Raw genomic sequence first — 25,954 nt, 5'->3', positions numbered from 1 at the left:
CTTAACTTTATTTATATGTACTTAATGCGTATATTTAATTTGATTAAATACAGTGACTATGTTTCTTTGCACATATAAGATAAAACAATGCGAAAACATTCTGAATGCACGTATCTAATTGCAAAGTTTGCTTAATAATTTGTGTGATTTGTGTGGCTTTGTTTTGTTTCTCGTTGTAAGAGCTTAATGTCTATGCAAAATATATACAATTCACTAAGTTGTGGAATCATGCGTTGTGCGTTTTGTGGTAAAGCTTGCGCACCTGGAAACGCCGCTGCAGCGGAACTGCTTTATGGCAAAATCGAAACTAAGGAGAGGGGGAAACAAGAGTGCACCGAAAAATGTTTGATCGAGTTCGATTGGAGCTTTTTTAAATAAATTCGAACCTGGAATTATTTGTTCAATATAGGTAAAAAAATGTGGATTTTTAATTACTTATTATTGAACAACAATGTATTTTAAAAAAATGTTTAATTAAACTGAATTCCCAGTTCGAAAAGACAACTTTCACATTATCAAAAAGGACAATTCAAAAGTATAATATGTGATGTTACCGTAAAAATTTAGAAACCTTTTACAATGGTGTCTAAAGTATGCAATACAAATTTCTATCGAAGTGAATTCTTCAGACTTCCGGATTCAAAACATAGTGTTGCATACTTTTTGAGTTTTTATAAGAGGTTTTTAAACTCTATTGCCCTATTTTAAAAAGATACCAAATCAAATTTCTTTTTCTGTGACTCGAAACGGACGCTTAAACAGATGGACGGAGTACAGATGGTAGAACTTAAAACGAGCTTTAAATAAACAGATGTGTTTTTTGAGCTTTAGTGCTTCGGGTCCTTGTTGTAGTCCACGTAGACGCGCACTACCTCCCCGGAATACTTGCGCTGCGAGGGCATGAAGTAGAAGTCGGGCGTGTCGGATCCACCGTTCTGTCGTGGATCATCCCGCGACCGATCGTACCCAGAGTCGCGATCGCGGTCCTGGCGCGGGCGCCGCTCCTCCTCCCTCTCCCGCTCTCGCTCCCTATCCCGGCTGCCCTGGCGAGCGGCCCGCCTGTCGTGGGTGTAGTAGCCCGACGGCTGCATGCTGGCCGGGCTCTGTTGGTAGTGATGCGCCTGACGGGGCAGGGAGTATGCTCGCTCTGCGTACGAGCTGCGGGAGTAGGGTGCTCCTCCTGCTCCGCCACCAGGTGCTCCTCCTGCTCCGCCCACGCTACTCTCCTGGGTGGCTCGTCCATTGGTGCGACTGCCGTTTGCATGGGCGCCGTTCTTGCCCTGACCATTGGGACTCTCGTAGTACATCTGGGACTTGCTGGTGGGCGAATGGGACATCGGAAGCGTGGTCTGCTGGCTGCTCGTGGTCGACTGATGGCGGTGACGTCCCTTCTCCTTGGTCGACGTGCTGTTGGTAGCGTTCTTCTCCTCCGTCTCGCCATAGGGATCAAAGGCGTAGTTGGTGTTCGAGGCAAACTCCTTCCAGGGTGAGTTTTGGATCAGTTTCTCCTGCAAGCACAAAGACATTTGAGCATGATTAAGTTTTAAGTTATTTGTTTCAAGACGCTCGACCAGTCAGCATTTGTTGTGGGTATCTTTAGGTGTTGGGAACTAGAGAACTGTCGTGTGGACCATGTACTAAAGCAGACAAAATATTATTTTAGTCTTTATAGAAAATTTGATTTTTTGTGTGTTTAACTGTGACAAGCGCACTAATTTAAAAGTTTTAAACTTGTAGCATTAAAATAAAACCTTTAAAATAAAAAAAAATAAATAATTAAAAAAAAAAACTGTTCTGCTTTGTGCATTGTGCTTGCGTTTATGCCAAATCCTCAATTTTAACCAAATTACGATGCAGTGTGATTTACTCGGATCAGAATTAGAGTTAATAGTCAGTGAAGTTTTGTAAAGATGAAAGACAGCTGGAGATCTAAAATAGGATTGGACATTTTTTCTAAGCATATATCAAATGCTGACTGGCCAGGAGATCCTGCACACAAATTATGTGAAATGGGAAATGGATGTGATTAGAACAAACTGGAAACACAGAAATATGTTAAGACACATACAGAGAAAGTGGGGAAAATAGAGGAGATCAGAGATTACCGTCCAGAGTGGCAAGGTGATTTGATATTATGGGTTAGGTGACATGGTTAATACAAAAACAGATACCACAAGAAAATATAGAGTTTTGAATTACCCATTTGGTTATTGAATTTTGATAAACGCGGCACCTACTGCAGATACAGATACAGATACAGTAGAATAATCAAAGGGTTTCCGGTACTTAAACTAACTATAAGATGGGTTCGGATTAAAACGTAAATGCGCTTAAGGCAATTGTAGCCGATGCTCGGGTTACAGGTGGATCGGGCAGTGGGATTGTCTATAGTTTATCTGATCTGAATTTGTTTTGTAGAGTGAGTTTTATAGATCGCTAGAGGGCTGATAGTAGCGCTGGTGCTGTCGCTGTTGGTACATGCGCCACTCTTCGGGTATTACGTAAACAAGCTTTGAACGACACGGGTACAATGGGGAAAGATTAATAAGAGAGGAATGAAAGAAGCCGCGCCGACGCAGAGAAGTAAAACCACCAAAATATCTGTTCTATTTCATATTTTAAAGGAATGTGTAATATAAACCTGATTAATAAGTACTGTGTTTACTTGTACTTGTTTCAATAGTAATGCCAAATAGTTTGTTACATTTATGATAAAATGATCCGTCTTCTCTGTGTTGGCTAAGCTAATGCTGACCCAAACGATCGGGTTACTTTCTGTGCACTTACCTTAGTGTTCTTGCTCTTTCTTGACGTCTTCCAAATCGTGCAAAAGGCCTGAATTAAGGCGATAAGCACCAGGGCTGCAATAAGACCCAGTACGATGTACAATCGTGTCTCGGAGAGGTCGAAGAAGGAGAGCAGTGTCTCCTTAGCATTGGGCTCTGACGAGCTTTTGTCTACAACAAAATAATACAACATAATTGTTAGCCCATAGATACATGGTAGTGTTCATTAAGGCTCTTACATTCCAATGCCTCAAAGTCCAAGTACTGGGGATCCACCGTCAGTGAACCCACTCGACCGGTGGCAATTTGGTCCTTCAGGGCCGAACGAATCGCTGCGGCGTTCTTTTGAGCTGCTGCCTCACCAGATTTATCCACCGTGTTGGTCTCTAAATCGTGCATCTTTTCCACGTCCGCCTTGTCAAACATGGCCTGAACCTTGGCTACCATAGTGCTGCCCTCTCTGTAAACAATTTATATTTATTAATTTAATGCAATATTTAACACAAATTTAGAAATAAATATTTAACGACCAAATGTAGTTTAGTGTTGTTCGGAAATAATTTTAGATATATTCTATTCTACTTACTTTTCGAAACCCAGAATCTCAGTTTTATAGTAACCAGTCAAAGGACTTAGGATGCCATTGAACGAATCCGATATGGTGGCCGCCAGGTTGTTGAACTCTACAGTTCCCGGCTTCGGAGCTTCAAAGGATTCGGCTAGGTTCATCAGTTTTACGGCCACGGCGTAGACCAGTCGGTTGGGAGCCGGTGTGCTGGTGCCCACAAAAACGGATTCTAGTTCTGTGAAGTTTTACAAACACAATAAGTTAAGAACTCTTTATATTTGTAAGGATCTCCTACCCTTGCCACAGGACTTGATGCAGACACGTTGCGCAGAGACTGGAGGAACTTGCTCGTGCTTGCGTATCTTCTTGTTGACCACATTGAAGGCACCGCCCAGGACCGGGAAGAACAGATACAGGCAGTGGTCGTCCGTGAAGGACAAATCCTGTTCGTCATTGCTAACCCGCTTGCGATTGAACTCCAGAATGGTCACGCCCTTCTCGATGCGTCCGGAGGCGTTGTAGATGTCCTGACGATCGTCCAGCTTCGGAGGAGCGTAGCCCAGCACCCAGGTGTCCATGAGGAATGGCCTTCCACTGCGTCCGTCCACCCAGCCAATGATCGCGTCCGTCTGCGACATTCTCTGGTCCTCGCTGAAGCCAATTCCCGTCCAGGTTTGCGTGTTCGACGTTTCAATGTGCCAACGCATCTCGTCGCCCTTTCCGACCGTCTCCCAGCTGGCGTAAGTACTCGCAGGTGTGCTCCTGGGGAGAGCAGCTGGACGGATACTTCCAGTGGCCGAAGCAATCGTTGTCCAGAACATTGGTGCCCAGGTCGTTACGGTCTGTGCTCGCGGCTGGCTTGTCCTTTTCTGTTTAAAGAAAAAATAGTTATAATGAAGTTGAGCATGAATAAGAGGCTTTTTAGCTTTTTACTAAAATAAAGATTAGAAATTGGTTTGTAGTGATATCAAAACCAAATAATTAATGCTTTACGTTCTAGAATCTAGATTACTTACCAAAGAAGTTGATCTGGGTTACACCTCGTTGCATTTGGTGTCCATGGTATTTTAGTTCATCTGGCTGATAGAAGTCCTTTAAGGTTGAGGGTTGTGTCTCCAGACCGGAGGCTGGCACGTGAACATAACCCTTCGGTTCCTGGCCCCTGGCCCAAATCACATGGGTCAGGGCATCGTCGAGGGTGTGATCAGTGGGCTCGTCGGCCACCAGTTTCTTTCGGAAGATGATCGTGGTCACGCCGTTCTCCTCAAAGCCCGTACCCAAAGCCAGGTTTGACTTGCCGCCCCAGAAATCATCGGTGCGCGGTGTTGATCGGTCACGGGAGTAATAGTCACCTACCCTGCTGGCCATTCCTCGAGCTGATCCGATCACGATGTCCGTGCAGTCCATTGGGTTAAAATCATGTCGTGGTGTGTACGGATTCAGTCGGTATTTTGGTGACTCTATGGAAAAAAAGCATACAGAATGAGTATTTGGTTTGAACAATCTTTTGTCGAGGTATTATTGAAAAAGTGATCCTTACCTGCTTCACGGCGTTGACGATCTGCTTTGGTGCTGACGCGATAGGAAACACTGGTGGAAACGGAGGAGACACCTTGCTTTTGGGCGAAATCTCCGGCAACTCTCTTCGATTTTGTGTTTTGCGCTTCCGGTTCGCTCTTTGGCTCCGGTTCACTCTTGGGTTCCGGTTCGCTCTTGGGTTCTGCTTCAGTAGTTGGCTCCGGTTCACTTGTGGGCTCAGGTTCGCTGACTGGTTCAGGTTTGCTGGTGGGTTCCGGTTCGCTAGTGGGCTCAGGCTCGCTCTTAGGTTCTGGCTCACTCTTTCGGTTCCGGCTCGCTCTTTGGTTCCGGTTCGCTCTTGGGCTCCGGCTCGCTCTTGGGCTCTGGCTCGCTCTTGGGTTCCGGTTCGCTCTTAGGTTCCGGTTCGCTCTTGGGCTCTGGTTCACTCTTCGGTTCCGGCTCGCTCTTCGGTTCGGGTTCACTCATTGGTTCCGGTTCGCTTTTTGGTTCCGGTTCACTTTTGGGTTCAGGCTCGCTCTTTGTTTCCGGTGCGGCTCGCAGTTCGGCTAACTGCTTAGGCTCTGGTTCGCTCTTAGGTTCCGGTTCGCTCTTGGGCTCAGGTTCGCTTTTGGGCTCCGGTTCGCTCTTGGGCTCAGGCTCACTCTTAGGTTCCGGTTCACTCTTAGGTTCAGGTTCGCTCTTGGGTTCCGGCTCACTCTTGGGTTCCGGTTCGCTCTTGGGTTCCGGTTCGCTCTTGGGTTCCGGTTCACTCTTGGGTTCCGGTTCACTCTTGGGCTCTGGTTCGCTTTTGGGTTCCGGTTCGCTCTTCGGTTCCGGTTCACTCTTGGGTTCCGGCTCGCTTTTGGGCACCGGATCTGGGCCCTCTACCGTTGTGGTCAATCCCCAATGTCACGCACTAGCGGGAAGTTCCTACACTCCGGGGTCATTCCACGCGGCCTCCAACCCAATCCCACCCATGAAGTGCTGTTGACCTTGAGCACCATTTCGATCTCCTTCTGCTCCTCGAGCAGCCTCCAGTAAATGTGGTAGTCGGGCGAGAGCTCCTTTTTGGCATAAGCGGAGAGGTCAAGGCTGGTGGTCTTGTAGGGCGATCGCTTATTGCATCCGATTCCGAACCAGCCAAAGTTGCAGTAGCACTGCTTCTTGGGCAGCGAGCTTCCCCCGTGCTCCACGCACTTGCCCTGGACACCACAATCGGAGTCGGCGGAGCACTCATCCTTGTACTGGCACTGCGGGCCGTAGAAGTTCTTGTCGCACTTGCATCGCGAGGGGAAGTACTTGCCAGTTGCCGGAACAGGTCTCCTTGAAGTCCTTGCGCAACTTGATATCCACATCGGCGCAGGACCAAAAGCGATAGCTGGTGGACCACTCATCAGCCTGACGGAGCAGCCTAAGTGTGCAGTTAAAGCATTCAAAGTCCTTAGGTATGTTCACCTGGTAGGATTGAGCGCTGTAAAAAAGTAAGATGTTTTAAGTCAGGTGGAAAAGTTATAATGAACCCTATGTTTTGTTTCAATTTGACACTAAGATACTTTTTTTTAACTATATTATTTGGTTGCATCTAGACAATTATTTTATATCCGCAATCATTGCTTTTGTTTTTTTTTAATTATATATTTTGAAATAAGGAAACAATAATATTTCTTATTTATGGGTTGGTAACCTTTCCCGACTTATTAATATTGACGAATGGAGTATTCAAATATTATGTTTAATGATTACGGTTCCTCCTCTATTTAAAACGTTCGTTTTGTTTTTGATTTAACTAAGTTAGTCCAAATAGCTTAACCCTAATTTCTGGGATAAGAATCAAATTGGATATTTAAACTCACGTGACGTCCGTGCTCACGAATTCCGAGTTATTCACATGTGGCGTTAGGTCCAAGACAGGTCGATCGAGGGCATCCAGTAGCTGCAACCGAAAGCCGCCCTGAAAAAGATGCGATTATGATTATGGTTGCGCCCAAACAATGACTGAGAACTTGTGAAGCGATGTCGTGCAGCCACAAACATGGCAATCTCGGCTCTCAGGGCTTGACTTTGACTGCGTGCATGTGAGGCAATCGTTCGAGAATGGATTCTCGGCTAATTAGAGCCTCGGCGATATGAACCCCAAAGGGGCGTGCCTGCTCCCATTCCACCGGGTCCACCTACCTTGTGCGCATAGGCCAGATGCCAGGTGACGTTGAACTGCGTTCCGGAGAGCAGCGAGGTGCGGATGGAGCCTGGAAGAAGGAGGAAATCAGAGCGTGATCAGTGGGCCGGTGATTACGGGTGACAGTCGCCATCGTGGGCCACCTATTTGGCCAGCTCCAGTCGCATAATTAAATCCACTCCCCCTGGATTTGGACTGGTTCTGCATTGGATGGCAACGAGTGCACCAGCATCATGGATTCCCAAACTCCCCGCCAAATTGTGCATGACAGCTAAGGAGACACCATATACTACATATACATGTACACATACACTTTCGTATGTTCGTGCAAAGACCCAGCCCCAAAACATCTTTGTGAACCTGCCCAGACAAAATGCATACTCGTCTGTTGCATAACACCCATGCGGTAATCTTCGCTGAACGCCGCTGACCAGCTGTGAAAAATTACAACCTGAATGGGGCTTTGACTGGAGGGACAGGGATGCTGATGCAGCTGCACAAGCGAAAATTCCTAGGCAAGCTATCACAGAAATCACTTAAGGCGACTTGGAAACCAATAAATCTGTAGCTTATCAGGAAATACAATTTATAAATTAGAGAACACTATTAAGGTACAATCTGGAACGTAATTAAATTAAAATTAAAATTCTACAAATTGTGTATAAAAGAATCGAAGTCTTATCCCTAGAACATAATCCTAAAAAGTGTGAAAGTAAGTCGCTAAAATCTTTGTGGAACTCTTTAACAAATAGTGTAAAGTTTTGCAACTTAAAAATAAGACAAATCTGTTATTTTTCAACAAATCTTATAATGGTCAATGAATGCTATCATCTTTTTTCTCTGTGTCTTGGATGGACAAGAGGAGCTATCAATGCCCAGCTCGCACATCGTTGGCAGCCAATACTCGGCGAACGAGTCGCTAATTGAGGCCATTAAACGTTTATAGTTATAGCGATGCTCGATCTGCGAAAGCGAAAGGAGGAGTGTCACTTTCCCGATGTCCCCGCGCTTGGCTCGGCCAATAAGGAAGCTGAAAATTATGATTACTGCTGGCACGAGATCGCGCAGCCAAGTTAGCCAAAGTCATAGTCATAGAAGCTGGGAACATAAAAAGCGCTGACCACTTGAGTCATTCGATGGCTGTTCAATGGTCGTGCAGCTGCCAGTTGGTCATCCCAATATGGTCATAAGCTGACAGTCGAAGCGATGGACATGACGCCAAGTTGTTTGGTATGCCCCAAGAGGGGGTATATCCATTGGATGCAACTTTAGAAACCGCATTTTAAGAGTCCATTTTTTAAGGGTATTCCGTAGTCAGCTAGTACCATTTGTGGGTCACTGGATGCTCGTTCTTGGCGGAAAACTCTTGGTTTCTATTGCGCAACCATCAGAGAAAAATCAGAGCTCCACTCAACTGGAAATGAACTGGGCTTCCCCTGGTTGACTTTCTGGGCCACTGGGAAATGTAAATCAGTTCGAATCGAATCGAATGCGGATCATTGCGTTCTTAACATTTGATTGCACCTGACGACCGCACAGACCTCACACAGATTCCCATGAGTCAACCAGATTTCGCTTTGTTTTGACTCGAAACGGAAAGCCGCCAAACCAGATCGAGAAATGGGTTAAGCGACTATCGGTGGATAAATCAAGTGTTCCCATTAATAAATCGAAACAACAGACAAATTATGCCCGAAAAGGGGCGGCCACCATAGCTGTTCGACCTGTATCCGAATCTGAATCGCATCTGAATCCATGCACCAAATTAGCAGGTGTTTTTCAGGTCTTTTTTCCACTTTTTTTTTTTTTTTGTATGTTTCCCATGGTCCGAGGCCGATCGGTCGAAGCCAGGCCCAAGTCCAATTGGAGTTGTCTGGTTAATATTTTGTACGCTTTTTCGTGTTTCGCCTCTACTCCGTCATATTTCCCATGATCAGGCCCGCGAAAGTTGTTCACCTTTGCGTTTTGTTTTTGGAGGCTGCTGAAATATTCGTATCTGTGTGCTGCTGGTTGAGCTTGAACTCGCCGGCGTCGTCTGGCCATTTCGAAAGTCCGTCCCGCTAGCCCGCTTGCTCGCTGGATTCAAATCGGTCGGGGCCGCCTTGACTGGCCGCCTCATCTGTGGCGGAGATGCGCGTGAAATCGGTTTATAATTGATTGGAAACTCGGCTAATTTGATCCGAATTATAAGCCGAATTCCATCGATCGGCGGAGGGAGGCGTTTTTGGGGCTGAGTGTGTTGATTGAATTATGGTGGTCTAACGCTGAAGGCATATCGATATTAAATTTCCCAGAGTCTATCAAACCTTGGGTTTTTTGTAACTTAATATATGAAAAAATAACGGATAATGTTTTTTTAACAATAATAGTTTTTTTGTTTTTTCATGTATTTGTCAAATAATAACTGCTATGGAAAGAATTTTGTTTAACAGAAAGAAACCATAAAAGTTCCACTTTTAAAATAAAATATACAAATCATTGTTATATTGTTTAACATAATACCTAAGGCAAATTTTATTTGTAAGGGGCATGATATCATTTATATAACTAAAAGACTCCGACAACTATTATATTTAATTAATAAAAAAAAATAACCCTAACTATTTTTACGTATACTATAAAAGTTAGTATTTAAACCTTGATGGCTTGAACCGCACCGTTGATTTCTACTAATTATTACAGTTATTTAATCAATTATTTGTATTATTTATATTCAATTAACTTTAAATAATAAGATTTCTTTAAAAATAACTCATGTAATGACGGCAAATAAATAATAAAACAGTAAATCATTAATGGTATTTTAAACCGATATATAGTATAAATATGAAATGTAAGTTTGCCCTAGGGTTCCCCTTTTATGGATGTGCATTAAGCTTCACTTATTGGAAAAGCAGACACTTGCATAAAGTTAAGTCCTATCCTCTGTGTAAAACAAAGCCATTAAAATGAACTGAGGAACAGCAGTTCTTTGGAAGAGGTAACTCATCACTCTGTACATGGGTAGAAGACCCTGGTGGGCATTTTAATAATGGGTGGCATTACATCATCTTCCATCCCCACTCCGCTAGGCCACAAAAAACCATCCCCATGCCCCGGCAAGACAATTTGCTGTTGTAAATAGAAGAATGTTCGCTTGCATGCATTCTAATTGCATGGGCCAACTACAACAGCACGTTATAAAAAAAAAAAAAAAAAACAGCAGCCAAATATGGTCGACGCCTCTCACGTAGCCGTAAACAAAGACTTCCGCCATACCGACCACTGCCAGTACAGGGTGCACTGCGAAAGGTTGACAAATACACTTCCAGGCAGCGTTTTCCTCGGCTAACGAAGCGTTGCGCATGCGCCGTGGAGGGCAATAAATTTCAGCATTTCTTGCCGCCAACACAGAGAAAGGGGATCAGGGGGAGGGGTGGAGCGGCATAAGTAACGTGCCATAAAATTAATTTCGCTTTGGCAACCCTACACTGACTGCAAGTTGCCACCGTTCGACGCCGAGGAAGCCACAGCAGCAAATTAACCTGACCAAGTGGCCAACGTTTGGCCAGCTTTTGCAGTTCTCGATATTTGCCGTGCTTTGATGCAGTTTGCACTGAAAAAAACCTCTTGCAAAGAAAGTTTAGGACAGTTTATCAAAAAAAAAAAAGTTGTCTTACGCATTTTCTAAATTTTAAAATTATGGCATAAGGCTAAGATATTTCTAAATACAAGTTCTATTTTTTTGGCTCCCAACAATTAAGTTATTATAACTTTGTTTACTTTAAAGATACAAATATATTTTAAATATGTTTGTGTAATATTGTTTTACTCATCTACTGATATAGCTTTTGGTTGGTTTTATTTATCCATTTATTCATTCTGCATTATAGTTCCTTAGTTGTTAAATACAAAAAATTCATTTTCACAAATTATTTAGAAATCAAGAACAAGCTGAGGAAAAGGGATAAGCTGACAATAACCCAAGTCTGTGTCCTGATATTATAAACGATTTTCTCCCGGTGCCCTATTTGCATTCCCTGTGGTGTTTGCTGCTGCTGTGGTCAAAGGAGTTTCGCTATAGTTAATTGCTCGTGACGTTGTCTTGGCCAGCCCCTTAGGGGGCCTCCGACGGATCCAAGCCAAGTCAGGCCAGGCCAAGCCAAACCAATCCAATCCAATCCAATCCGATCCGATCCACTGCTCCACACTTCACTCCTCAGTCCTCACCACCTGCCGGCTGGTATTTATGGCTCCGATTGGACTGGGATGCAGATACATTTAAATAGATAGATGTGTGTGCTTGTTCTGTGCTGTGCATGTGGTGCTGTGGCTACTTATGCATTCCCCAACTATATTACGTATACGTAGCGAGGTCCGTGGCGACGGCTTAAATGTCACTTATGCCCGTCGCTCTCATTGATATTCTGAATGGCCCACAATGCGACATTTCGCTACAGGATTTAGCAAAAGCCAACGAAGGGGATCTCGGTCTGAAATATGAGTTTAAGGCATTGGCCAAACGACTGCAGTTTCTAGTGATAAATGGCTTTGGGTTTTTGTCGCCGCCACTGCGATGATAAATCTGTGGCAGCGCTTATTGAATATTGCCCAAGTCGGTGGCTGTATTATGGATCCCAGAGCTGCAATCGTGGCCGACTAATTGACATTTGTATTGAGCTGATTGCTCATCTAATTATCGAAACCGCTGTTTTGTCAACCCCATTGGATTGCCCAACCGATGTTCGTCGAGCTGTTGGCATCTTCCGACATGTGACACAAGAGGCGACCACAACTTGACCTCCATTCCAGCGTGCTCAGCACGCCAGCAGACAATTACCAGACATGTCGACTCTTGCGGCCATAAAAAACAACATAAAAACAAAGCCAAATCAAAACAAATCGTGTAGCAGCAGACACACAGAGACAAAGGCTGTGGAAAAGAGTGCCAAACACGAACAAATTGAAATGGATTAGACGAGGCTGGAGATGTGCTGAGAGGGGTGGCCGCAATGCAAACAAGATGCAAGATGCTGCGCAGAGGTCAGCAGTCAGTCAGTCAGTCAGTCAGTCACTCCAGTCCCCATTTCCAAAGCCTTTGCCTGCGTTTATTTTTGGCCCAGTGAGCCAGTTGCAAGTGGCAGACGCAAGAAAGGGCAGCACCATCGCAGCAGCAACGACTGCAGCCTCATTTAGCTGTCACGGTTAGGTACAGATACAACGGCCCATCTGCAGATTAGATCATGGGCGTAGATAGACTACATTTTGGAAACGTAATAGTACAAATTTTATAGGCAAATTTTACTATTGTTGGATGCCACTCAAATATTGAAGGTTTAATTATAAGAAACTTATGTTTAAGAAATTGTTTTGGCAGATGTGTCAGTTATAATGGTCAGACAAAATTCTAGAACTAAATCCAATTTGTTCCACTGATATTTAAGCGTATTTTATTAAAATTGAATGATAATAATATCTTTGATAACCAATTTAAAAGTAAGATTATGCAGGGAAAGCGTTTAAACACCATTTCAATTAAAAGGATTTTAAAATGTTCCTGTATGAAATAGAGTTTATTGAAAAGTCATTATGATCAAAAATAATTAAAATCAACCTTTTAAATTTTTAACCTCAAATACATATCTCCAATTTTATATCCGCAACTCATAGATTGACTAGCGATGCCTAATTTTGGCAAATTCTGAGGCGATTCTGAGGCAAATTTTTTGCTTTCCAAAAGTTTGTAATAATCATAAATATATATTTTAAATATTTAGTTTGTAAGTCGTTGAGAAGTTATGGTGATTTTTGCTAGATTTTGAATAGCTTTTCTAAAACTATGCCAATATATTTCCAAAGATCACATTTCATAGCATTTTAGCACCTACACTGATTTTATACATCCAATATTTTCTTTTATCCAAAACAAAATATTACTAATTATTCGCTACCACAAATTGATTCTGTCTACGTCCATGGATAGAGTGGTTAACACTTTCGTCATGCCGTAATCGCGGTTTGTGGCCGGAATATTTGTCCCCACCGCTAGCCAATCAACGCGCTCTGCCCCCGGCGACTTCTGTGTGCCGTAATGCACAAGTGAAAGTTTTTCACTTGCAGCATGTTGCATTCCACTTTGCCTCTCGTCGGCGCATACATCATCATCAAGGCAGGCAGTGAGCTGGAGCAGCAGCAGCAGCAGCAGCAGTAGCCCCAAACCGCAGTTGCAGTTGCAGTTGCCATGGCTCAGACCAGCTTTTGGCCAACTCGAGACGCGTTTGGCAAGCTGCAGCGAGCGGCAAACAGCAAACGGAAAAATGAAAACTGAAAACAGCAGCCGCAGGCGAAGGCAAAAGTTGTTATGCCCCAAAATGGGTGAAACGTGCCACCGTTGCCCACGTTGCGTATACGCAATGTTCGCGCGCGCGTATATAATTAAGAAACCAGGCAAAACAAAGCGAAATGAAATGAAACGGCAAACGAAAATGAAAATGAAATTGGAAATAAAAATATGGGCAAAAGTGCTGCGCACAAAAATGTCGCTCAACGGGTTGTACACTCTGTACAGTGTATATATGCACACTTTGCACATTATTCGAGTGTGTGCGATACTTTATGGACATATCCATGGAAATTGATTTGGCATTTTGATGCGGCACACGTGTGGCTGTTGCCAGTTGGCAGTTGCCAATTACCAACCATCTCAAGGCAATTGTCGGCTGCGAGTGTCTATAATTGATATGCAAACAGTATCGATGGGACTATCCCACAGAAAACAGCACTTAGCCAGCCCGTCGTCTTGAATCAACGCAATCAAATGTCAAAACTCAAGAGCCGGCGCAAAGGTGTTATTTTTATTTATTTTCGAAAGTGCATTTTTCCAGGGCGCTCGCACACAAGAGATCCACCGAATATCATAATCGTAATGCTCATAATTTGTGTGACCCAATTTTTTGGGCTGTGGATCCCCATCCCCACACACACACACCTGCGAGCGAACAAGTGAATGGCGGTCGAGTTGCTTCTCTCGCTCGCGATATGCAAATTAATTGGTAACACTTTGCTGCCGCGGCTACAATAACAACGCGGCAAGTAGCATTGAGCAAGATGCCGCACATAACAATAACAACGAAGCATAAGCATATGCATATTATGCAAGCCACTGCAAAAGCAAAAGTTTTTCAGCTGCAAACTGCACGTCTCTGAATTATGAATACATTTAACCGACATGCAGTGCGTTTCACAGGTGTAAGTCATTAGCAGACCCACTTGAATGACATAAATCGATTTTATTTACATAAATTCAAGGTTTCGAAGTGTGTATAACTTGGCTTCTATGAATTAAAGCCTTCCAATTGCAATTGGTTGCCAAACTTTTATATTGAGTTAAGCTTTCATAACGCTAGCATATTCATTTTGGGGCAAATTGCAGACAAAATTGTGGTTCGACTTATAAAAAATCTAATATTACCCAATTGAACAAAGTTTTATTGATTGGTATTGTGTATGGCCAATTAGGTAACAGAAAATAGTTTTAAAACTTTTTATAAGCTACAGGAAATGGTAATCGGTCAAACTGAAGGTAAACACTTTAAGAATCTATTTTGGTTAAATTTAACAGAACGCCAATAAACGCACAGATCCATTTGCCAAAACCATTTAAGCTTAAGTGTTATTTCCAGTTGAAGGTAAGCAATATATTTGGAACAAACCCTCCATTGTTGGTTGAAGTTTGTATTGCAATCAGACTTTTAAAAAATATCATTAAATTAAATGTTTCAAGTATGATGTTGCACATAATTTCCTATCATCATTTAGCTCTCATCAAAGCTTTTGAAACGCACTGTATTAATAGATGTATGTGTAAATTGAACGTGCTTGACCAATTACAGTCGACAAACAAAGCGCACATAACCAGCCATAATAAGCCATAATATTATAATCAAAGCGTGCCTGGCAGACGAACTGAGTAAACTAACCAAAGTTGGCCAACGATCGGCAATTGGGAAATGCATTTTCAATGGAACTGGGCCAACTATTGCTCCTGTTCCAGCAGCTGTATTTCCCACGAACGAAACCAAGCCGGGGAAATGCTTTTGAACAGGGAAAAAATACCTTTACACAAAAGATTTATCTCATCTTTTGATGTGAAATGTTATTAGGAAATCAAAATTATTTTTAAGACCAGCGATAATTATTGGAGATACGAATTAATAAATGAACCAAATATTTGTATCATACAATAATACACATCTAAAGCTATTTTTAAAAATGATTAGAAATGTGTCATGATTGATATCATTTTATTTGAAAAAGATAAATCAATTTACTTTGTGCAAAATGTTCCTACGAATAAAATCGTAACAAATTAATACAGATTTGCTTAAACTTTTTCAGTGTACTTGTTTTACCATTTAAGGTTATCCAAAATCCAGGTCACTTTCCCAACAAACAAAGCTCCCCGCAGAACACTTACCTTTGGGCATGCCACAAGGCGCCTTCGTCCGCGCATTGTCCAGAAAGTCCAGATCGAATTTGCGGGCAGGTGGATAGGTGAGGGCCACATGGGCCTCCGATCCGAAGTTTCCGAGGTAGCAGCACCAGGCGGCGAGCACCAGGAGGGCGAATCGGAATCGAAATCCGAATGGCGAATGTCTTGTATTATTTATAGACATTTTGTATTTTATAATTTATTTCTTTACAATTTGCGTCGATTGTCGGGGAGTTTCCTTTCGCATTAGCACCGCGTGGCGTGTCTATTCAAGCGCTTCTCTTTCTCTTCTTTTGTGCAATTGATTTTTACGGGGATTTTGGCGGTGTTTTTATAAATTATATAATTAATTTTGCCACAAATTGGACGCACATCTCAGCTGCCAACGGTTGACTCTGAAAGAAGGCAATTTATAGAAATATAGAAATATTTATTAGCCGAGAATTGCATCACTTTTTTGGGGCTAGAGTATCTGCCAGATGGATCTGTGAAAATGATTTATTGCATTGGCCAAACAATGACAAGGAAATTTCCCACAAGTCCATTAAAGTTTCTTTTTCAGAAAGTGTCGAAAGATACGTTTCTCTTTTATTTTTGTTGCGGATTTTCAGTGTGACAGGCAGATACATCCAAGTGATCCTCCTAAAGCGCGGTTCAATGCTCGATCGGAATTACTATACACTGGCACATAAATTTGCCATGTCCAACGCCTTCGCTGCTGAGTGAAATCGAAGGTCTTGCCGCGTTCAACAAACTAATCAAAGCCAATGACAGCTGCCCCCCAAAGAGCCAAACTCCAAACTCTGAGATACTTAGATACTTGGGCAATTAGACGAGTGTCTAGCCCCGAAGTCCGGCAAAAAGCTTGTCTAATGAAACGACATAAATCAGGGGCCCAAGCTACCTGCTCTGGGTTTTTTGGTTTCTTGGTGTCTTAGTTTTTTTCTGGTCTGGCCTCCGGACTAAACGACAACAAATGGCGTTGAAATGGGCGTAAAAATGTGGCACGGCCGGGCCAATTGTTTGGATATGGAAAATGGTGCCACAGTTTTGACAAGCAAATTGCATGCTGCATGAAATCTCTGTTTTCTTGCCCCAAGATAAATCAACGACAATTGGTGTTAGTTGGTCTCGGGGCCTGGCTGATTGGCGAAAATCTCTGCGACTAACGCGAATGAGAACGGGCAGCCACTTGACCACTGGACCACCACTCTACTCCACTCCACTCCACTCCGCCGTGCTCCACTTTTGCTAGTGACATCCCAGGTAAGCAGCGGTAATCAACCAGTCATTGTCCAATGCCAGACCCCCAGAAATATCTATATAAGATATATAAACATTTTTATAAGCCATAACGGTAGCCGCAGCCAACTTCCGAGGCGGCAGCTGCCGCGTTTGGGTGACCGCCTCGTTTGGTTTTGATTACTACGGCTCCGGTGTTGGCCAGCAACAGCAACAGAAACATCAACTGTCTGGCATTGAGAGCAGCAGCAACAATGGTAACAACATCAGCAACATCGACTGTGACGACCACATGGCTTGACATTGAAGTCGCCAAAGCAAAACAAAATCGAAAAGCATGTAAAAAATGTTAATTAAGACGGGGCACACAAACAAATGGAGTCGCATTAAACTAGTATCTGGAGCAGTCTTCGCAACTGGGTTAGAACTTAAGCTTGAAATTTGAATTGGAAATTGGATTTTATTTTCTTTTTTATGATTACTAAGAAAAATATTTAAAAAAAAGTAATTTAAAAAGTTTTTTATGATTAAACAAGCACAATACAATTTTTCGAAGATCAACTTTATTACTTTTTTATTAAAGAATCTTGTACTGTAAAAGCATTCTTAAGTAAGATCAGAACTTTTTTAAAATGTTAAACCATTTTGAGTTTTATTTTCGGTTTAAGTGAAAGATTTTTCTAAATATAGGATTGTTAGACAATTTAATTTAGAAATATTTTAAACTAAAACAGCATTAAAAATTAAAATATTAGTTTATATATGTCTAGAATGTCGCAAATATTGGTTGTCTTCAAAAAGGCTGCAAAAACTGAAATCATAATTACCAAACTTGTTTTCGACCCCCAAGATTTTGCAATGAAAGGTAGAGTTCAAATCTAATTAGTACCCACTGTCTTTAAGAAATCTGCCCTTAATACGTTAAAGTTTGATCTATTTATATAATGTTGAAAGTGATCTGCCTTTTTCGTGCAATCCAATATGCCCACATTTGGGGCAAAACGCGACCAAAATAAAACTAATGGCGCCCAGCTGGAGACGCAGTTGCCAAGAAAAGTGGGAAACTCCGGGCTGCGAGCCATTCTTTGAAATAAGTCTGCGTGATGCCGAGTCAACTGGCTGGTCGGGCTGTCATGAGTTGGCCAAATCCGAGGTTCATTACCCAACAACTGACTAGGGGAAAACGATTCGAGTCTGGAGTGGAAGTTAAAGCTGACTTAAGGGGCTCAGGTGAGCAATTACATTAATTGAATTGCCTCTTGAGCGCTTTGCATTTCCACTAATTAGAACTGAGATGTAATTAACGGACCGCTTGGCCACAGAGCATATGCCAGAGCGAAACGTATTCGAATGCAATTCACACGCCATTAAATTAAAGTCTTCAACTCGATTCGATTCGAAACACGTTGGATTAAAAAGAACACTTGACTCGGCTTCTACGACATATCGATTATGGCCAGCCAGAGCTGCGGACATAAACATTTGGCCACGCTACTCATGTTCGATTCACGGCGACAGCGAGTGGAAAAAATGCAGTCCAACTGGTTACGAAATATTCGAAAAGCTCATTCATGTTGAGCTTCAGATACGATTTTCAAAATACGCCAGCCGCGGTACATGTATCTGCATCTGTATCTGTATTTGTATCTGATTTTGTATCTGTGACTGAGTCGGCCTCAGCATCGTTGTGTGAGTGCATAAGCACCGGAAACCGGTTACTGGCCCCAAAACAAAATATAGTCAACTATTAATGGATCGACTATAAATCGATGCTATCTCGGACCCGGCCAAAGTCGGACTCTGGGACGGCAAGTGTATCGCCTATGGCCGCTCCCAAAAGCCCCGAAATTAGAGCCCGATCTGCGGCACACTCTTGACCAAAATACTTCACTGGAATTATGCGCGCGCGCTCCATTTTCAGCCAGCCAAATTAGAGAATAACATGGCAGGCAGCCAGCAACACGGCTAGATAAGTACAAAATTGTTAAGTAAAATGCCTGAAATTGATTTTAAATCGACCGAGTTGGCCATTGGCCATTGTGTAACCACTTAGCGGCTAAGGAAGAGGTTAACAAGGAAGACAACATGGCAGAGATTTGTTAAAATAAACAAGTAAAAACAATGGTTATGGAATTGTTTTGAAACGCTTATGAGAGCTTACAATAATTCTTGTTAATTTCAATTATCAGTTTTTTATTTATTGCATTCAAAAAGAAAATAAATTGTAATCGAGTTTTTTTATAATTACACTGAAGTGCAGGATTTTTGGTGCAGGCCTTTGTCTGCAAATTAGGTTAATATAGACTACTCCCACAACAACTGCTAACTTATTTTTCAAAACATCACAACATATAATCGCTTAAGTAAATAACTACTCCATTCTTTAGATTTGCATTAAATTTTGTTTTAGTAGTCGTGCTTACGTGTATCTCCAAGACATTAATGTAATGAACAGCCGTTCAAAAGGAAAAACAAAAATGCATATGTACTTAAAGCCCCCAATTTGTGTCACATTTTGTATTCTATATAACTTATTTGAGATTGTTCCTTTTGTATGTGATGGCATAAGATAGCGTCTTATGTTTACTACAAATCTAAGGCAACAATTGGCCACGAATAGCTAAATTTCCAACTAGCCAAATTGAAAAAAAAAATTGAAAATTTTCCAGAAATTGATTAGCAAGCTGGCGTAGCACCCTGACTTTCTAATCGGGCCTTTTTGACGAACTGTTCGACTTGTCGCACCACCCGGCGTATGGGTGATGTGTGGATTTTGGCCAGAGGCTGTTAACGGTCCATGTGACTGGCTACTCGATTTGAGCCAAACAAATCTGCGGCTGCTGTGTGGTGCGAAAATCAGCTCGTCATGATGGTTATGCGAGTGCTGCTTTTTATGCTGTTTGACTTAAACATTTCGTGTTTGGATTTCTATTTGCGCGAAATTTCTCAACTTTAATGTCACGCACCACGAATCCGCCACCGAACTTGGACGGGGAGTCGTCGATAATATGTGATTGACAAACATGTGTGCCAAGTTGGCTCATTATAATTACTGTATGGTAAAGATGTATGTACACAGTGAAAAAACATTTTATCATTAAATAGGAATATTAAATGGATACAAATGAGTTTAAGCTATATTTTCAGAAATTTGTATTTGTGTTTGCTAACCACATCAGTCTGGTTGAATTGGTTTTACTGGCACAAGGAGCCACCATAGTCAGCTCCCGGTTATAAAAAGTGCTAATGCTCGTTAATCAATTCCATTGGCGGAGTCCACACATCAGAGCACCGATGACATCTTCGGTTCGCAGTGAAAGTTTCCTCGTCCGAATCCAAGTTTTTCATTGAATTGTGTTTGTTTTCTATTTCACCTTCGATTTCGACTTGGATGCCTTGGAATGCAACTGAGGAAAAGTAAACACACACAAAGTAAACAATCCCGCTCGCCATCATTTTCGATGGTTTTCTATCAATTATGAAAATTAAGCCATCAATGAGTTGACAAATGATTCCATATTTGGATTTTTCAAATATATGTGGCTAAGACCCCCACGTTTTCGATATATTAACATTGCGACTAATTTCCGTTGATTTGCATAGTGGAACCGTGTAATCCCGTGGAACTGGTGCAGCCAGTTTGACTTCGGGGGTCTTTCGCTTTCGGCATAAGTATTTCCGAAATTAAATGAATTCGTCGTTCGGCTCTTGATTTCTTTCTTTTAACTTTCACAAGAACGAGCTACACGGGTTTGGTATGGAGGGTCACCAGTGGGGTCAGGGTGAGACCAAGGGTTAAGCCACGGCTAACAAGCGAACAAACAAACAAGCGTTTATTTGCTGTCGCTTTATGGCCGTTAAACTTGATCTCTAAACTGGCGGGAGCCATCCAAAGTACTTGTACCCACAGCCGTAGTGAGCTTTGCCTATAAGATCATATTTCATACAGACAGCAGCGAGATTAAATGATGGTCGTTTCGGCTGAGTGGGCTTTTGATATTAGAAGGCAGGCGGGTTAAGAGCAGCAGGAAAATCACTGACAGCTTTATTTTGTTTGCCCCTCACTTAGGTGGATTACCCAAAAAGCTAGTTAAATTCGAAATGATAGTCATAGGAGAAGTTACTTTGATACTTGGAACCTTAATGTAAAAAATTGCTCAAAATAAACAGACAAAAATGTTATTATACTAAATATGTACAAAGTAACTTAAGAGGAAATATGTGTACGAAATGAGGCAGTTTGTTATAAAGTAATTTCTTCTTCACTGCAGTAGTATTTTATTGATAATAATTTAATATTTATTAACAGAGTAACAGACTTGTCAATTGAGAGATTTTCACAGTAGCTAGACTCACGTTCACGACATTACTTTGGCTATAAAAATGTATCCGATCGAAGCGCCAATCGTATTTTTAAACATTAAATCATTTGCGGGATACACTCTCGACCCTTCTCCCGGCTCAAAATTTGTGCAAATTCATCCCAGCGATTGGCGTCAGACGATCGCAATGACGTCCCCGATCACAATCGCAGTCGCATCCACCTGTTAATTTATTAATGAGTTACAGAAACCTGTCCGAGCTTTACATAAATACCCGTATATAATCTTTACAAAATTTGCTCGAAAGTCGTTAACGGCAAATGCTTTTTAACTCTCTTTTGTTGGCCGATCGGGAGAATAAGTTTCGCAAAAACCAAAATGTTTTTGGCAGACGCGTTTGTGTGTCATTGTGTGACAGCAATTGGCCAGCGATTTCCACAAAAATCTAAGGTCAGTCGACGGATGCCTTACGCATTTGAAGTGAATTAAAGCAAGCTGTTTGCCCGCTGTGTGTTTGTTTGGTTTTGATACGGTCTTTTGCGTAATCCGATATGCGATTATGTCCATTTACACGGACTGCTTACAAATGCGCGGCATTGAAACGCACGCGGCTCAAATGCCAATCCATATGAACCCAATACAAAAGACTTAGGCAACAAACGCGCAGCATCTCGACTTGGCCAGCGTAAACAGTATAATAAAAACAATAACAAATTCAACTAACTGCCATTATAACCAATTTGGCAAATGAATGCGAAATATTTGTTATAAAACTGGCATACATGTATAGTATGGCCGAATGTGATCAGGTTCGGCCTGAACAAGTGCACAAATTACAAATTGGTTTTTGTCCGACTTTGACAGTTCAAATTACGTCTGAAGAGTCAAGATGCGCTCCAAGGTTCCCCCCACCTGTGCCGTGTATATGTTACCAACCAGTTTTATTTAGCCAAGTGTACCCCAGCCCCCGAAACGACCATTAGACAAACCTGCCCAACGACGACGACGGATCAGATTCTGATTCTGGTTTCGTTTGCCCTCGCGCATTCTCACTTTTTTCTACTTTGTTTTGCCTGATGGCTTTTTGTTTTAAGCTGTTATTTTTTGGGGCTTATTGGCATGTTTGTTTATTAGGCGCTGGAATTCGCTGCGTATAAGTATGTTTATAATAGAGTTTTATATGAGCGGCAGTAAATACGTTTATAATGCCCCCAAAATAATATGGGGGCTGAGGCTCAGGGAGAACCTGCGTGGTGTGGGCAGCCTGCCACAATCTCACACAGACTCGCACGAGCTCATGTGCCAGTGTTCGACATTAGATGTTAGATGTTGGTGGATGCCATCCGGTTTTGGCCTTTGCAGCTGCCAATGCTGCTCGGCTGCATTCCGGGCATGACTAACAGAGCCGCGAGTCGCGGGAGTTATTACCCTCAAGGTCACATCTGCCTAGGTTTCTGTTTCTCCGGCGGTCCAATCTTGGCATGACTCGGCGATTGGACAAATCGATAGAACTCGGAAGAATAATAAATCATATAATGGTCATCACTTTAGTGTGCTTGAAATTCTTATATCTGGTTACCTTATAACTTATATTTATGTAAAAAAACAAAAAAATCACTTATAAGTCAAGTTTCAGTCGCACAGAAGTGTACCAAATCTAGCCTAGCTCTTGTTTAAGCGTTATCCTAAAAAAAATAGGAATAAATTTAAAACAGGACTGATTTTTAAGGCCATGATATAGCGATTTACATACATTTTGTTAATGTAAAACATTAAAATTAAAAATGAAGGTGAAGCGAGTCAACTGCTAACATTATTTTTTTCTATGTACCGAAATCTAGCTTCTTGTCTGATCGGCAGAGAGTTTAACCATTAGCCGATATCTTGGCTAAGCGGCTTAAATGGTATGGAGACAAACAGTTATCGAGGTGATGAAAACAAAGGAGAATTAATTAGATTCCGCTGCTGGATAGGGAAGACTAATGAAAGCTAAGAAGTCGCCAACGGAGTTGGTCTCCGAAATACAGGTGACTCAGAGCGAGTTCGACATTTCTTTTTATTCGGCTGTGATTAATGGACTTACAGAACGCATACGCGATTTTGGCGTTTCGGCCATTCTTGGCTGATTCGCCCGGCCTCGGTTTTTAGAAGTGATCTCATCTGCCACAGCCTCGGTTCTGGCGGCCCACATCGATCTCCGGAGAACAATCCCAAAAGCAGCTGTCAGCTGCCAAACGCTAATATGCAATAAATTATGCCTGGCACTGAGTGTGCGTATCGTGTGTGTCTATAATTACAGTGGTTTGTGGTGAATTTCACTTTTTTTCCATCTTCCGCTGTGGCATGTGCAGTGAATCCCGAAATGAGCGCCCGTTTGCATTACCAATTCATCGTGCATTCCTTCTGCTTCTTTTTCTTGGTAAAGTACATGGTCACAAGTTATTTTTAAACGAAAATATTGAAGGCAGGGAGTTTAAACTTTAAAGTGTGTTTTAAATTACCAAGACTTTACTCTTCTTGTTAATCTTGTTTTTTATTTAACAGATTTTTTTTTATTTTTTGGAAACATTTTTTATTTTATTCAGTCGCTAATAATTATTTATTTTTTAAGTTATTCATTTTTAAAATGTTGTTTTAAATAGTATTTAAATTTAAAACAAAAATTAAAATTGTCTAATAACTTTTTTACATGAGTTAAATATTTTTTTTTCAAAATGAATTACCTGTTTATTTAACTGGTTATTCTTACGAAAGCGACATAAAAGGTAAGCTTTTAAAAACATCTAGTGTACAAAAATTAATACAATTTTTTGATGAAACAGTTTCAAGTACCTATCAATTTATTTCCAAATTTAGAGAAACATTTACGAACCATTTTGAAAAGTAGAATTTTAATTGACCCTATTTGTGTGTTCAATTAATACAAATTTGATATTAACTTGGCAGGTAGCTTATTAAAGGATTTTCAAGCCGACCAATTAATGTCTAAATCGATTCGTGTTGATGTCGTTTTTTTGTGTGTAACAGATCACCCGATTCATATAGGCCTTATATTTAATTTGGAGTCCTCTATCATTAACTTCAAAATTCATACATATTTGTTTCGAGGAGTAAACATTCCTCGTAGGCTCACCTGAAGGAGGAGAACGAATGCCAGGGCGAGATGTGGGCGGCTATAAGTAACGAAAATCGCAGGCGCACTGAAAGATCCGAATCGGAATCCGAGTTAAAATCCAAATCCAAGACCGACTGCGGAGCTAATCAAAAGTTACAGCACGCATGCGCTTCGTCGAAGGGATGGTGTGAAGGGTGGGGGGTCGAGAAGCGGAGACCACGACACACGATCAAAGTCAAAACAATGCAGTCGCGGCACTTTTAACGATTTTTAACGTTCTCCGCTGATGATGCACACCGCGCAATTGCAATTGCAGCGGATTGCAGCCCACAGGTAAGCGAGTACTGGGTACTGTGTACTAGGTAATTGGAGTGTGTGTGGGAGGTGATGTGTTAATCAATCAACGAGCGCGCATCGAAAGTACACTATTTGCCACATTGATTTGGATACTTCTGGCGTTTGTTCGCTAGTCTGTTCCTATGTTTTTTTTTTTTTGTTTTTTTTTTTTTGTTTTGCTGCAACGGCTGTACGTGACTGCCGCGCACTTGCACAACGACCGCAAAAATCCAAGGGATCCACGCTCCGGAAGGCACGACGAGGCGACGACACCGCAAAGCAACACAGAAGGAAATCGCAAGTCCAAGCGCACCACACGTCCGCACTCAAGTGCCGTCTCGATCGAAACTGAAGATCTGGTCGCGGGCTTGCAGGTGAGGCGATCTCGGCACCCGCACCACAAAGCTCTCCGAGAAGCTCTCTCTCTCTCTTAACGATTGTTTTCCCACGGATCTGGCAACGCGAAAAGAGCGGCTTCGAATCGACCAGGGCTGCCGTTTGACGTCCACGAGTTACGAATTTACGAATTTGTTTTTTTGATAAAGGGTTTGAGGGTAAAGGGTTGTCCATGTATTACATCATCACATAGGGCCAGTGAAATGTTTAGCTTTGATTAAAAAGGACAGAATTATTCAGCAAAATGATTATCACACCATTCAGAACAGAACATAACACACTTTTAACACACGAATCAGATATAAAGCAAATTTAATAGGTGGTATAAGCATTTTTTCACATTTTTTGGAATAGAATCCAATACGGTTTGGAGATTTTGTTATGAATATATACCACTCCGAATAATCTGTTGATATTGGTTTATAGGACGGTCAATAGGAATCTCAGTTCCGTTGTAAGAAGAATAGGTATTTGGATTTATTTGTGCCAACCACTAAAATTCTTTAAAACCGCAATCGCTCATTGGGTTGAATTGTATTAGGCTTAAAACTAATGCTCACAAGATTTTAATGTACACTTTATACCTTTTGGTTTTTTTAAGTTCTACAGTGTCATTATAAATACAACTTTTATTACAAAACCAATTAATTAAGAGGTTTATACACCGATCACCTCAAATAACAACATTATGAAACATTTTTTTTTTTGCAATCCTCTGAGCATCATACTTAGTAGATTCTAACAAAAACTTTTAGGCCAATCCTTGGTATACCAAGAACCGTGTAAATCGAATGCACGCAGTATCCGTCTTCCGGGAATGGCAGAGCAGTTGTTAGCTTATGATTCAGAACTTGAATGGAACGTGAAATGTCAGCACTAAATAATCGATTGATTTTGAAAGTTAGAAAAACTATTCACCAAAAATCTTCAAACGGCAATTTGTGAATTTAAGTCCTTAACGTCATAAATTTTTTAGTCCGGTTTTTTGATTTCAGAAAACATGGATCAAAATCTACATATTCCTT

General features: G+C 41.7%; 1 protein-coding gene across 1 annotated transcript; it reads right to left on the bottom strand.

Annotated features, from left to right (window-relative positions):
* Window positions 1-17: 17 nt before the first annotated feature.
* Window positions 18-24,890, bottom strand: LOC128255320 (uncharacterized). The gene is given in 15 exon segments (XM_052984847.1): window positions 18-1,508; window positions 2,788-2,957; window positions 3,026-3,246; window positions 3,373-3,589; window positions 3,650-4,097; window positions 4,099-4,223; window positions 4,371-4,814; window positions 4,895-5,195; window positions 5,197-5,771; window positions 5,774-6,176; window positions 6,178-6,343; window positions 6,726-6,823; window positions 7,048-7,118; window positions 15,504-15,913; window positions 24,216-24,890. Coding segments are annotated over 14 exon segments (4,119 nt in total). The 5' UTR covers window positions 15,703-15,913; window positions 24,216-24,890; the 3' UTR covers window positions 18-827.
* Window positions 24,891-25,954: the final 1,064 nt, after the last annotated feature.

This window comes from Drosophila gunungcola, assembly GCF_025200985.1.
Source record: "Drosophila gunungcola strain Sukarami chromosome 2R unlocalized genomic scaffold, Dgunungcola_SK_2 000011F, whole genome shotgun sequence".
NCBI classification, from domain to species: domain Eukaryota; kingdom Metazoa; phylum Arthropoda; class Insecta; order Diptera; family Drosophilidae; genus Drosophila; species Drosophila gunungcola.
The sequence above is the reverse complement of the archived record's forward strand: the minus strand, read 5'-3'. Positions and strand labels throughout refer to the sequence as shown.